We start from the raw sequence: 13,766 nt of genomic DNA, 5'->3' as shown, positions 1-13,766 counted from the left end.
GTTACGTTGGGTAAGAAATTTGTAAATATTCCCATTACTGTTAAATATATAACACAATAAGAATATATGAAGAAAATTAGTTAGTGCTGTTAATTATTAATGATTATTTAGCTGTGAATTGAGGACCATTGTAGACTTTTTATTTCTTGTATTCATTACCTATGTTATTGTCGCTTTAGGACAATTTATCCAATTACGCATTTATTGAATACAGTGTTTGTGTAAATAAGTAAGATATTGTTACTGTCTTGTGCATAGTTGTCTCATACTTGCTGTTGCACCCATGTGAAAATTGATTTTCTGAGCCTATTTTGTCACTAAGTGTGTAATGAACAAGTATACAGAAGTTTGACTAGAAAATATTTGTTTTAAGTTAAATATTGGTATCTCCCCCCATACTTGCATACTTATTATTTTCCTACAGTAAAGATTTTTGTAAGTAGTTTCTGAAACTTGAAGTAAATCCTAGAGGGAGTGGTTAGCACAGCATGCTATAATGCCAGGGTCCCAGGTTCGAATTCCAGCCTGTATTTTTTTTTTTTTTTTGAGTGTTCCTTAATCAATTTTATCACTAATCCTCATCTTCACGATTAGCCAAAAGTGGCAAAAAAAACAAAGTAAAATAAACCAGTCAGTCAAAATATGAACAAGGACCACCACGATGACACAGTAGTAATGTTGCATTGTGATTAAAGGGTCCCTGGTTCAATCCCCAGTGGTATTCCACTTTAAACTGTATTCCAGTCCCTATTAGATTATTTTCTTGTAGTTTACGGTTATTACAAGCATAAGAAAACAGTTTTTCTTTGTGACGTTTCAGGAGAACACACGCTCCTTTCATCAGACATTTATTTTCATTTTGACTAAAGATACAGTTATAACAATGGTTAGTAATTTTTTAAACAAAAATAATCCGTTATATAATGGATATTGTCAATGTTACATTGTTGTAATATAGCAACTTAACTGTGAAAAAATCAGTCTGTTTTATTTTTATTTGAGATTTTTTAAAATTATGAATCCCAAATATCATCAGGTAATTCAAATTCATGATTGTTTTCACAAAGTCTCTTGATGTTTTCTGTTACATTAAATTTTAAAGATGGTGGCGGATTATTTTTGTTTAAAAAATTACTAACCATTGTTATAACTGTATCTTTAGTCAAAATGAAAATAAATGTCTGATGAAAGGAGCGTGTGTTCTCCTGAAACGTCACAAAGAAAAACTGTTTTCTTATGCTTGTAATAACCGTAAACTACAAGAAAATAATTCTATAATGCAAGCAATGCGTACATACAAGAAAAACTACTATTAGATTATCTGAGCATAAAGTGAATTTGAACAAACTTTAACAAAATGAACATTGTTCATTTGCCTGGCATACATGTCAACAGTGTTTCTTTTTTTTTTAAATTATTTCCACAATTGTTGCCTCTTCTTTTTTTTACAATAAAGTAATTATGAGACAACTGTGCATCACTGGCAATTTATATTTAGGTGCCATTAGATGTTTAATATTGTTTTAATATTTGAAACCTGTTTACTGACACAGTACTTTCTTGTTTGACCCAACTTTGTTGTTGAACTTGAATTTTTAAAAAATATAACTACATTAATTGTTATATCAAAGTGGTTCCACTTTATAAGTTATTGTACGTTATTAATTAAAGAACAATAAAGAGTCTTGATTATTGTTTGTTGAGTATATAGAACTTATGAATCATGATCTTTATACCTGAGTGTACAATGCATGGGGTACACTGTAGGAAGTGTTGTGTATTGAAAATTCACTTTTTCACAGTACACTTGACGTGAATAGTTTGATTTTGTCATTAGTTTTAGAGCAATTTTGTCCAAACGTACGAATGTCTTCAAATGAACAGGTAATTGTGCACAATACCAGTGTATGTTTTCCTGATGCAGGGAGGTGTATATTGTATCTACCAATTTGAGTTAGCAACCCTGCTAGAATGCACGTGCGCCAGACGCGGATAGCGCACAGGATCAGTGAACCCCCAGTAATATACGGCATTTACCTCGAGAATGGACAATAAACAATGTCTTTACCTTTCGACAATTTTTCGCTAAAATTTCTACACAAGAAGTCATGTATTTGTGACCATAATACGGCAAATTCTTTTGCTGAGAAAGAGAAACCGCGAATCGGCCGCCCTCAGCTGAACCCCCACAGGAGATCCTTTGCATTGTGAAGGTTTGAGCGGTAGACAGAAGCTCGGGGTAGGTATATGGGCAAAATATATGGCAAAGGATACTGAAGAACCTCGATCTCCAACCAACGGTCATGCGCAGTTCGTGCTCTCTCAGAAGCAGCAGCAGAAGCCAGAAGGCACCGTCCTCGCTGCAAGTGAGACCCCAGCTGGTTCCTCCCTTCCAGTGTTGCCCTATGAGGTTCAAGTTTGAAGCGCATTCGTTACATATTCTATCTTCTCTGTTGAATAATTTTTGTGCCGAACTTCTTGGCATAAATGCAAAATTGTGGCAGTGAAGGATAAGTAGAAATGAATGAAAGCTGGAATTAGACACGATGAATTAAAATAAAATAAAAACATTACTAAAATAACTCGTGCATGCATTCAGACTTTTTCCTTAAAGATGGAAACACTTCGGATATGTGAAAGTAAAAGAAGGCACGATCTTAGACAAGAAAGGAAGACGTGTCAAACCATGTCGGTATCATTGTTTCAAGTTTGTAAGTTTTCGAAGTTCTTGGATAGTTGTTGCAAAGTATTGATGCTCCAAAGGATGTTACGTCATTTGATGCAGTGTAGGTGTTGCTGTCTGCGCAGGTAAGAAATGATCGCTAAAATGCATACAATTAACGGAAACATACCTTCTCGTCTGTTGAAAGAAAATAGAGATAAAGCGTGTGCTGGTCGACCAACTCCAAATTTGAAGAGAGAAAAAAAGCTGTAGCGTTCCAATGAAAGGGTCTCAGGTTTCTAGTACGTACATCCCATTGGTTGCTATTTCCCTTTAATAATTGTAGGACCATTGTGATTAGTCGTTTTATAATTTCAGGCATGGACGTCCGGAAGGCGAAAAGGGGCCACACCTGCCTGGAAATTTAATGTCAACCTAAAACTTTATTACACACATATAATTTTATTTCAGTCACAGTAATTTATGATGATTATTATAAAGACGTTGCAGGGACTGAAGGAGTGTTTTTTGAGAAAACAGCACTATTACAAGGAAAAATGTGCCTCGTTTGTCCCCCCTGGAAAAAAAAATGATCTTGCTTCCCATCCCTGGAACAAATCCTGAGGACATCCATGAAGTCCATAAAACCCGAAATTTCTTTCATAGATACACAATTTATTGTACTTAGTTTTATCCCTAAATTTATACGCACACCTCTACTATGAAACCTCATTCTATGAAAATATTATGTACCAATCTGCCCCCCCCCCCCATACCTTTGTTTCCCGAAGAAAGTCTATTTGCGGAAACTGAATATGTGTGCTATGACTTCGGTGAACCCCCAGGAAAATAATGCACGAGCCGCGCCTGACGTGCGCATGTATGACATACCTGCATCCATGGAGAGTTTGTCAGTGCAGATGCAGATTGCTGCGGTGGAAGCTTTCGTCCAGGCACCAGGCACTGCGGCGGAACAATGAAGATCGTCATGCACCTGTTCCAGACAGACATAGCATTCTGAGGTGGGTTAGACAGTGGAGAGCATAATGTTGTGAACCATTAGTCTCTCTGAAATACGTGATATTCCTCAGGACAGGTCACGAAAAGCCTTCTCGCATAGCCTCAAGCAGGGCATCCAAGCAGAAGAAGGACATTTAGAGGATGTTATTTTCAAGGTGCTCTGATGTCTGTTTTGTCCATATTATACACTGTATTAAATGCCTATGTGTAAGTTGGCAGATACAATATGTTTCATCCTGTACTTTGAAATCTACGTGGTAATAATTGGAGGGGAATATGTACTCCCATATTGATAAGTTTCTTTGCAAGTGAATTTTAACATGGATCATGTTATGAACTTAGTAAGCAGAATATAAGATGAAGTGTTCAAGTTGATCCTATTCTCAATAATGAATTTGGAATATTTTAGGTGCATTATTTTAAAATGTTAATTTTTTTGTGTTAGTCTGTTCTTGGCTGGTATCAGGAAATCTATTCTGCTTCACGTTGTTTATACACAATTAATAAAAACAGCATATTTGTGCATAATTTCCAGAAATTCCAATTGCCGCTTCCGAATGTTCATAAGTGATTGCACTAGATGTTTTTGCTGTCATTTTCCATGAAAAAATATCACAAAGTAGCATTCATCAACTTATTAAATAAAACGCAAGTCACTACTTACATGTGGTGTAACAGGTTCTCTCCAATAACTGATATTTCGGAACCTTTGCCAGGGTAGTCCAAAGAAATCACATTAAAATATAAAAATGTAATAAAAATGGTTATAAGAATAAATGCCATAGGATTAACAAACTGCATTGTGTCCACCAGCTGTCTTGTGTAAAAGATGCACATCACTATCTACCACCTGCAGCACTTTTCGTGCTTTATAGCTCCTCCTGGATCAAAACTAGAACTAGTCACACCATTTAAACCCAATACAAATGTTCAGTACTATAATTATTTAGCAAGACAATTTTTCTGCCGCCCTGCAGTTGTCAACTCATGATCACACCATTGAAGATTCTGTGCTTGAATCCTAGCATGGGCGTTGGACATAATTTAGATAAATACGAGGGAGGGTCAAAAGAAAACCTTACGAGTCCCACAAAAATTGCAGGACAGACTGTAAACAGCTCAAATTTACACGAGGTATTGACTGTTATTTACAAAACGACCTCAATGGTACAACACGTATCAGGTGAGCTTCACCGCACCATTTTTGTCATTTTAAAACATGGCGCCTCCTGCATTAACATGCACGTGAAGGGCAGTGGTTTCTTGCCCTCTGGAAGCCTAAAACTTATAGACATTCTGCGGTAAATGAAAATTCAATGTGTCTATGCATGCTTACCAAACGAGCAAGTTTACGAATGGAGGAGAGAGTTCGACAATGGCCTTAGTTCGCAGGCATATGGGTGGAAAGGCCTTCACAGTGTCTCATAAGTGACTGCACATAAAAAAAGGAAAAGGGTGCCCCTGTGCATAGCACCACGCCATGAAGGCGTATAGGGGGTGTGGGGGTAACTCCCCACACTTTCTTGATCCGGTCGTGAGTGGGGTGATGTGATCAGCATCACGCCCCTGACTGCTTTTACCCCCCAGGGTTTCCCCCAGGTACCCATGTTATTCGACGCTGTACATAGTTTCCAAATATTATTCTTCTTGAAGTATACAGGCACTAACTCAGCCTTGAAAATATATGTGGATCAGCAATGGATCAATGCTAAAATTACTGTTCAGGAGGCCCCCCCCTCCCTTTCCATCTTGCACAATACAGTTAGTACATCGGCATGCACAATAATATGAAGGACAAGGAGAAATTATACAATAAAAGATTTATATTCCATGTTATAAAATACAAATTTTCTTCTGACTGTGCACGTCAAAGTTTCCTACTGAAGAAAAATAACCAACCGCTTTCGCAAATCAGACGTCCCATGGGGTTTCAGGCTCTAGCTTGCAACTTTCATTTTGCCTGGCAAGAGCTTCGACATACCATTCCATATATTTTGCAAACAACGTTCCTTTGTGTTGAAGTTTGTCGCTCACTGCATTTCCTTCCGTGTCTAACATCCTCTGTGGGCAGCAGATCCGAAGCATTCTGGGAACCAGCACCATCCCAAGTCCCACTAAGAAGGGTTGGATAATTGTTTGTACACGAACTCCGCCCAGATCATCTGAAAACATTTTAGCATGGTAATTTTAATAAATTTTAACTAACTAACTCTCTAGCCTTCGTAAATCTGAAGGTTTATGGCTACACAAGCTGTCCATCTGTCTCTATCCTGGACAAGATCAATCCAATCTTTTCCATCCCTACCGATTTCCTTTAAGTCCATCTCAACGTTATCCCTCCATCTTTGTCTTGGCCTTCCTACAGGTCTCTCTTACCATCAGGTTTCCCAACAAGAATCCTGTAAACTCTTCTTTCCTCTCCCATTCGTGCCACATGGCCTACCCACCTAAGTCTTCTTGATTTAATTATTCTCATTCCAATAATATCTGGACAGGAATACAAATTGTGCGCTTCTAAATTATGTAACCATAACCTTCTCCACATTTATATATATTTAATAATTATTAAGGAGTTCATATTTCACATCACCATTTTACCAATGTTGAATAATATTTTTGTAGTATATCTTGCGAGAAATCACGAAGAAGAATTGAGAAAGATCTAAAAATAGGAATGTTTTGAGTCTTGAGGTTAGCCGGGTATGGTTTAACATGATGACAGACATCTTTTCAAAAATTTTACTACCTGATCTTGAAGTACCTGAAAAGTCAGAATAACCAATATGTGAAGTAGAAAGCCAAGGAAAAGTCAGGAAATTTTTGAATACTGTTGTCGAGGCAGAGAAACAAGAGCAGCACAAAATAACAGTCCATGACTTCTTTTCAAATGTGTCTCCAATTGTCTTTGCAATACTGAGTCAAGAGTGAAATTTTCATGCTCCTAGTACGAATCAAACCAAGCTTTTGTCAAGATTTTCCAACTGGGCAATGTAAGGATAAATTTAGAGGAAAAATGACTGTAAACTGGGCTATTTGAAACATTTAGGAGGGGACGTGGATAAATCACTGGATCAAACCTAGGACTGCTTGCATCAAAGGTAAGAACTCTTAAGTTATTGCAACCTCTGTGGTGGAGTGGTTAGCACAGCATGCTATGGTGTCAGGGGTCTTGGGTTCGAATCCAGGCCTGGGCATGAATGTTCCTTGTCAGTGTTTTATCATGTCATCAAGTGGCGTGCCCAGGATTTTCGAAAGGGAGGGGTTATGTATACTTTTTCTTGGTAGTCAGCCCTCATTTTGTCATATCTTTCTACTATTGACGTACTTCTTTTAGGAATACTGGGCCAAAGGGGGTTATAAACCCCCCAACCCCCCCCCCCCTTGGGCATGCCACTGATGTCATCACTCATCTTTTTGCGACCTAAAGTGGCAGAATAGTGAAGTAGGATGCACCAAGTCAGTCTAAGCAGAGTTATAAATTCAGACAGTAATATCAGAACTTATATTTGAGGATAATTCGATGTTGGTATACTAGAAGCAGTAATAGCCCCTAAAAATATTGGTCTATGATACTAACCTAATGTTTATTAAGCACTATTGGTCATGGGTGCAGACTTCGACTGCCAAAACATTTCTGAAGCAAATGTCACCCAATACCCACATCTTTTTGAGGAAATGTAATTGAATTTGGCATTTTAGGAGAATTCCCTATTCATTATTACCCACCCATCGACACAAGAGCACAGGAAAGTCAATGATTGGAGTCGACATTTATTATCATTACCAGAGTCACTATATAGAAGCTTACCAGATGAGTATGTACAGATGCCGCAGGGTCGATGACCATAAGAAGATGGTGGGAAATGGTCAAGCATGTTAGACAAAGCAGGAGGTATTCCACTGTTGTATTCGGTGGTCACCACAACAAACCCATCTGCTTGCTGTATCTCCTCGTCTGCACTTTTCAACCATTCTGGAGCGTCGCAGGGGTCTGGATAAAAATGGATTGGTGTTTTCAACATTGGAAAGCACAGCTCTGCTGGATCTAACAAAGAAGGAATAACACATTGGTACAGTGTTTTTTAAAAAACTTTCCCTTATATTACCTCATACAAGGGAGAGTCAAACGAAAACCTTTATTTGTTCTTCTTATCTAGTAGATTTCTGTATGTAGGGTTGCACACGTTTGCTGCACTTTAGCACAGACCTATTGCTCAACTACATATGTTTTCAACTTTGAGTTAGTGCCTGTGTACCTTAAGAAGAATAAGTCTTTGGGGTCCTGGTAAAGTCACTTATGAGTCACTGGGAAGGCCTTTCCACCCATCTGCCTGCGAACTGAGGCTATTGTCGAACTTTCTCCTTTCTCGAATTTTGAGCTGTATACAGTCTGGCCTAAACTTTTTGTTGGACTTTTGAGGTTTTCATTTGACTCTTGTAATACAATGTATAGGATTCACTTTCTGGAACTATTGTCCAAATCATGAATTTTTGTTAACGAGATTATAAGGTAAAAGGGGTGACCTTTTGAGTATGCAAATTGTCCATGACAGTAGCGAAGCGTAGTCTTAGGAAGGAGGCAAGCAATGTTTCAGTCCAAAAAAACATGTATTAAAAAAAAATAGTACAATGACATGCCAAGAGGGGGGATTAAAGGTTTATAGCCTCATTGGCCCGGTCGCTGGATTTTCAAAATATCATAATAAAGTGACGGTTCTAGAAACAAACCATATGATCCGCAAACGTCACATTAACTTTCGAAATTCCAGGTAACGTTATTCGTATGGTAGTAAACTTCATATACGAGTATATGCCAACTTTCCGCATACGACTAAAGGGGTACGTAATTTCTTATTTATTTATTAGTATCTTTATTTGTTCATTATTTTTTAATGTGGGCAAACTGTGACCAAACGGATTTAGGTAAAATAAAGGGGGGACTCATTTATTTAATTTACGCGGCGTGATTGTAATTTAGGATTTGTGGGCACCCTAAAAACGACATACGGAGTCAAACATTAAAATAAAAAGTTAAAAATTTCATTTCAAACCAAAGAAACACATGAATAGACGATGTACTCGCCACAATAAATTCCAAACTCCTTTGCAGATTTGCGAAATTTCCCGCTATCGAACAATTCAACAAATCTTAGGGCCTCAAGGTTCTCAAAACGTGAGGACACTCCCACGCTCTTTCCACAACTGGAAAGCATCCATTCAAGATTACTTTGAAAATCTCTGAAACGACCGAAAGTGATATCAACCTATTTCCTTAATTTTATCCCTCATGGGAAGGAAAGATAAATCAGTTTGGAGATAGAAATTAAGCGGTAGAATCAGAATCATTACAGCAGAGAGAATATATACATAATATTTAAGTAATAAAGTGTCATAGAGCGGCGTGCCTGGGACCGGGGGAGGGTTGGTGGGAGACATACTAAACCCCTCTTTGGCCCAGTATTAAGGAAAGTCAAAGGCAGGAAAAGATGACAAAATGAGGAGACTACTAAAAAAAATCCTGGGAGCACCACTTGTGTCATAATAATAAAACTTAAAACATGTTCTTGTGTTCATAATGTGTACAATGTATACGATTTAATTGTGCTGTGTAAATATCAGTAGAGAGTTCTTTTTATATAGCTTTATTTTCACCACAAGTTTTAATTCAAAAGCCGTCAATTTATTGAATGTGGTTGTAAAATTTGTGAAACAGCTCATTTGAATTACTGTGTAAATAATTTGGCAGTTGCAAACACTGGTAACGGTCAACAATTTTGACGTAATTTGAGCTGGACCGAGCTGGACACAGGGTGCAGACCAAGGTCCGTCGAATCTTCCCTCCCTCCCTGGGGAAACTTCACGGGGATGCAAACATTCCACTTCCTCGAAACACAAACGCTCGCCCGAACTCCCAATGTCCATTTTTTTATGCGTTTTACAATTCGCGAAATCTAAAATAAATTGTGATATTAAATTATATATATATGGAATTTAGAACAATGATAACTTATTTTAGTTATTTTATGACTAAGAATTATTGTTATATTCGCGATCTTGTTTACGTGTTCATGAATGCAAATATTCCTTACTAGTTTTTGGTGGCAATATATCCTTCTGCTTTCGGTTGAGCTCGGCTATTTTCGGGAATATCGCACTCCTTCGGGTGCGTTATTTTCCCGCAGAGCAGCCGCAAGCATTGAGGCTGGTGCTTGATACAGAGCTGCTGAGGGAGTTTGCGGTCGTAATTTTTCGCGAAATCGAGTGCGATGGAAACTAAATAAGACAAACAATAAGTACATTAAATGATATTCGAATAATGCAAGCAGTGCTTGCATTGTTTGTACTATTTCTTCGCCTCTTGTGCCTGACTATTTTCATTAATTTTTCTCTTACATCCTGTGTGTTTTTAAGCGATGGATTTTTATGTATGCTGGTGCAGAAGTTATCAACAGCTTGTTTTGAGTTTTCTTTTAATTCTTGAAGTTCTTATTGGATCAACTAAATTGCACGAACATGGTGATGAACAATTTGCATGGTAATACTCATCAATACCACTGTACACCTTGGTAACTGCAGTCTTGCAGGCGGCTTGTGAGGCTCACGCGCCTGGACTCATGGCCAGTATAATCTCTTCCAAGCTGACCACGTACCCCCTTAAAGTCGTTAATGTACCCCTGGGGGTACGCTTACCACAGTTTGAGAACCACTGGTCTAGATCAATAGTTTAATAGACTTACATAGTCATGAAAGTATTGAGATTATGTAGATAACGGCGAAAGGAAACAACACGAAGATTCATGTGAATGCTCTAGAAGAAATTCTAGGCAGATAATTTTTCAGATTTTCAAAATTCGAAAATAGCTGCCCTGGCATCAGCCAAAGGTCCAACCCAGCCTTGAGAATTCATTAAGGAAGTTTTTAACAGACACATTTTATTTACTTGTTGGGGGTCTGCCCTTAATTTTGTTTTAGTTAAGTAACTTATCCCCGTATTGCGAGACAGGCAATAATAGCCTATGTGCTGATGCCCCCCCCCCAAAGTCAATCATTAACAAGATTATGCCATCAATATCGTAGATAAACGTATGTTTTTCTGTATTTCACGAGCATTAGACCAATGAAGAATTAAGTTTTGTCAAATTTAAATAATAACATTAATAGTCTAAACAAGAATTTGCATTCAACATATCGTAGTATATTAACCAAGATAATTTTTCTCTTATATCTGGAGAATTCGTCATAGGCACATAATTGTGGAAATAAATTATTAAACTGTAGGTCCAGTTCCGATTACCCTAACTGTGTGTGTGTGTGTACACTTACTAAATTATTTTACACTCGATCCCTCCTGCACCAAGCATCGCTTTACACACACAGCACACTATCCTATCACTGCTATGAACTTTCCTTACGGTACAGAGAAATATAAAATAAACTTTGAAGTGAAAATGAAACAGAGAGAGAAATGTCGTGCACAACCAAATGTGTATTTGTTTTTGCTTGGTAAATGAAAATAACTTAATAAAATGGTTACGTCAACCATTGTTTTGTATTATGGTGGGATAGTTACAGATCTTGCCTTGAAATATGTGGAAAATGAAGAAGATTCACCCAACCCAGGGGTCGAAATGGCCCGGAACGGTGTCAACTTCTGTCCCAAATTCCACTGGGATTATAGTATAACCTTTTTGTCAATTTTGGCCTCTAAAAGTTTATTTCAAGTTTGCTCCTCTGCACCCAGCAGTTCCACTTTCCATAGGATCTACTCTACATTATAATTAGCAAGATAACTATCACCCTTCTCACGTTCTAGGATAGGACCCGAGTAATAACTCTGGTATAAACAGTGGCACTTGAAGACTGGATGAGTGGGGAATCTCCATACCGGTTGCTAATTTTTGTCACTTGGGGAGGATTGTAATTTACATAATATCAGAATGTTTTGAAGAAAAAACGGGATTTATCCCCACGGTAAATTTCTCATAATACACTGGGTTTAAACATTTCTTATCACGAGAATTGAGGCCCATTTATTGCGCTTATGAAACCTTTGTACGTACAATTTATTTGAGCAACATGTACTTTTCCCTTAGCTAAGGCAAGACTGCAGAAAAATCAAGAATATTGCTAGATTTTGACCTCTTCTGATTAGTGTAAGATTTTTTTTTTTTTACTATTGTGCTCAGTACAAGTTTTAGCTTCTGATATTTTGACAAGAGTTTACATTTTACAATCAATACACTTACCAAAATATTTTACACTTAATCCCTCCTGCTCCAAGCATCGACGCACAAAGAGCGCAACAGTATCACTTCTGCGAGATTCCCTTACAGAACAGAGAAATATAATCACTTTTCTTACAGTCCCCATTGCACCCGCGTATACTTGTATAACGAAAAATATTTTTCACTTTTTTCTCTCCATTTCCGAATTTCCTCAACTCATCTTTCTCATCTTGAGCCCAAGATTTATTTCGTGCGGTTTGTCACAACTGGAAGAAGCGCTTTGATTGGATATCGCAAAGTCGTCATGCTATGCCATGCTTACGTCATCAATAGTTTGATGTTTCGCTTGAACTCCAGGAGCCTCATCTGTATTTCACTCGAGAACTACAGATTTTCCTCCCACAGGAAAATATTGGATACCTCCATGTTAAAAGCGTAATTTTAATATATTTGATTCCAGCGCCATCATCGGGAAATTGTTGAACTACAGATAATTCTCCCATTGGAAAAGATTGGATACTTCCATGTTAATAGCATGATTTTAATATATTTGATTCCAGCGCCATCATCGCGAAATACCTGAACTATAGATTATTTACATCCCTCTGCGAAAGGAAACATATCTCCAAAGGGAGGTACATGATTTGTAGTTCTGCTACTTCCCGATGATGGTGCTAAAATCAAATATACTATAATCTCGCATTAAGATTAAGTATCCAATCTTTCCCAGAGGAGGTAAATAATCTGTAGTTCAGCAATTTCCCGATGATGGCGCTAGAATCAAATTTATTAAGATCAGGTTTTAAAATGAAGGTCTCCAATCTTCTCCTAAGGGAGCTAAATAATCTGTAGTTCAGCAATTTCACGATGATAGCGCTGAAATCAACCACATTGAAATCACGCTTTTAACACGGAGGTATCCAATATTTTTCCAAGGAAGGTAAATAATCTGTAGTTCAGCAATTTTCTGATGATGGCGCTGAAATCAAATATAGCTATTAAAATCACGCTTTTTAGATGGAGATGTTCAATCTTTTCCCAAGGAAAGTAAATTATCTGTAATTCTGCCATTTCCCGATGATGGAATTGTCCCCAAAATATATTTAAAAATACAGTCGTGCTGGATAATTATTCATCTGGTGGATCGAGTTGAAAAGTCTTCCCTAGCATATAATGATAATATTGATAATGATAATACATTTCTAATAAATTGAGTTATTAGTTTATAACACGCCCCTGACCGCCTTTACCCCCCAGGGTTTCCCCCAGGTACCCATGTTATTCGACACTGGGTGGGCGCCGGGGCCGCTTCCAACGTTATAAAAGTTCCCGGATTTGAACCGGCCGGGGATCGAACCCGGGACCTTTAGCGTGGTAGTCAGACGAGTTACCGACTGAGCCACCGCGGCCAACCATAAGCATACTACTAATTATTATTATTATTTTTATAATTATTATTATTAACCCATTTTTTTCACTTTTTTTTCAAACCAAACACCACTGCAGCGCGTAGACGCTTTCATTACCTTGAAGGGGACATCCCACTATCAGAATCCAGAGTATGATTTTACTGGGGTAATTAGAAATTACTTTTTTTATTATTACAAAAACCGGGATTCTTGCTTGGAAAAGGTGCTTTAACCTTCCCGGTTAGCTTCGCTTGTACAAATATTATTAGCGGAAGGATGCAGCTTGCATCCCCCCAAAAATTATAACTTTTAGACCACAATTATATTTTCTATTCGATTTTTGAAATCGTTGAAATTAAGTTTTATCATTGGGCTAACCTCCAATAGAAATTTCTGGCAACGCCAATGGCTCTAAATACTTAACTCCCAGACAAACATTTCTGGTTGCGA

General features: G+C 37.7%; 1 protein-coding gene across 1 annotated transcript; it reads right to left on the bottom strand.

The window, feature by feature from the left end:
- Window positions 1-5,487: 5,487 nt before the first annotated feature.
- Window positions 5,488-12,128, bottom strand: LOC145980762 (2-hydroxy-1,4-benzoquinone reductase-like). Its single transcript, XM_083113828.1, has 3 exons — window positions 11,929-12,128; window positions 7,491-7,727; window positions 5,488-5,844 (listed from the first exon to the last, which is right to left on the bottom strand). Exons 1-3 carry the CDS (start codon window positions 12,050-12,052, stop codon window positions 5,594-5,596), a joined length of 612 nt encoding a protein of 203 aa, XP_082969954.1. The 5' UTR covers window positions 12,053-12,128; the 3' UTR covers window positions 5,488-5,593.
- Window positions 12,129-13,766: the final 1,638 nt, after the last annotated feature.

Source organism: Lepisma saccharinum, chromosome 28, assembly GCF_977018435.1.
Source record: "Lepisma saccharinum chromosome 28, izLepSacc3.1, whole genome shotgun sequence".
In the NCBI taxonomy this organism is placed as follows: domain Eukaryota; kingdom Metazoa; phylum Arthropoda; class Insecta; order Zygentoma; family Lepismatidae; genus Lepisma; species Lepisma saccharinum.
The sequence above is the reverse complement of the archived record's forward strand: the minus strand, read 5'-3'. Positions and strand labels throughout refer to the sequence as shown.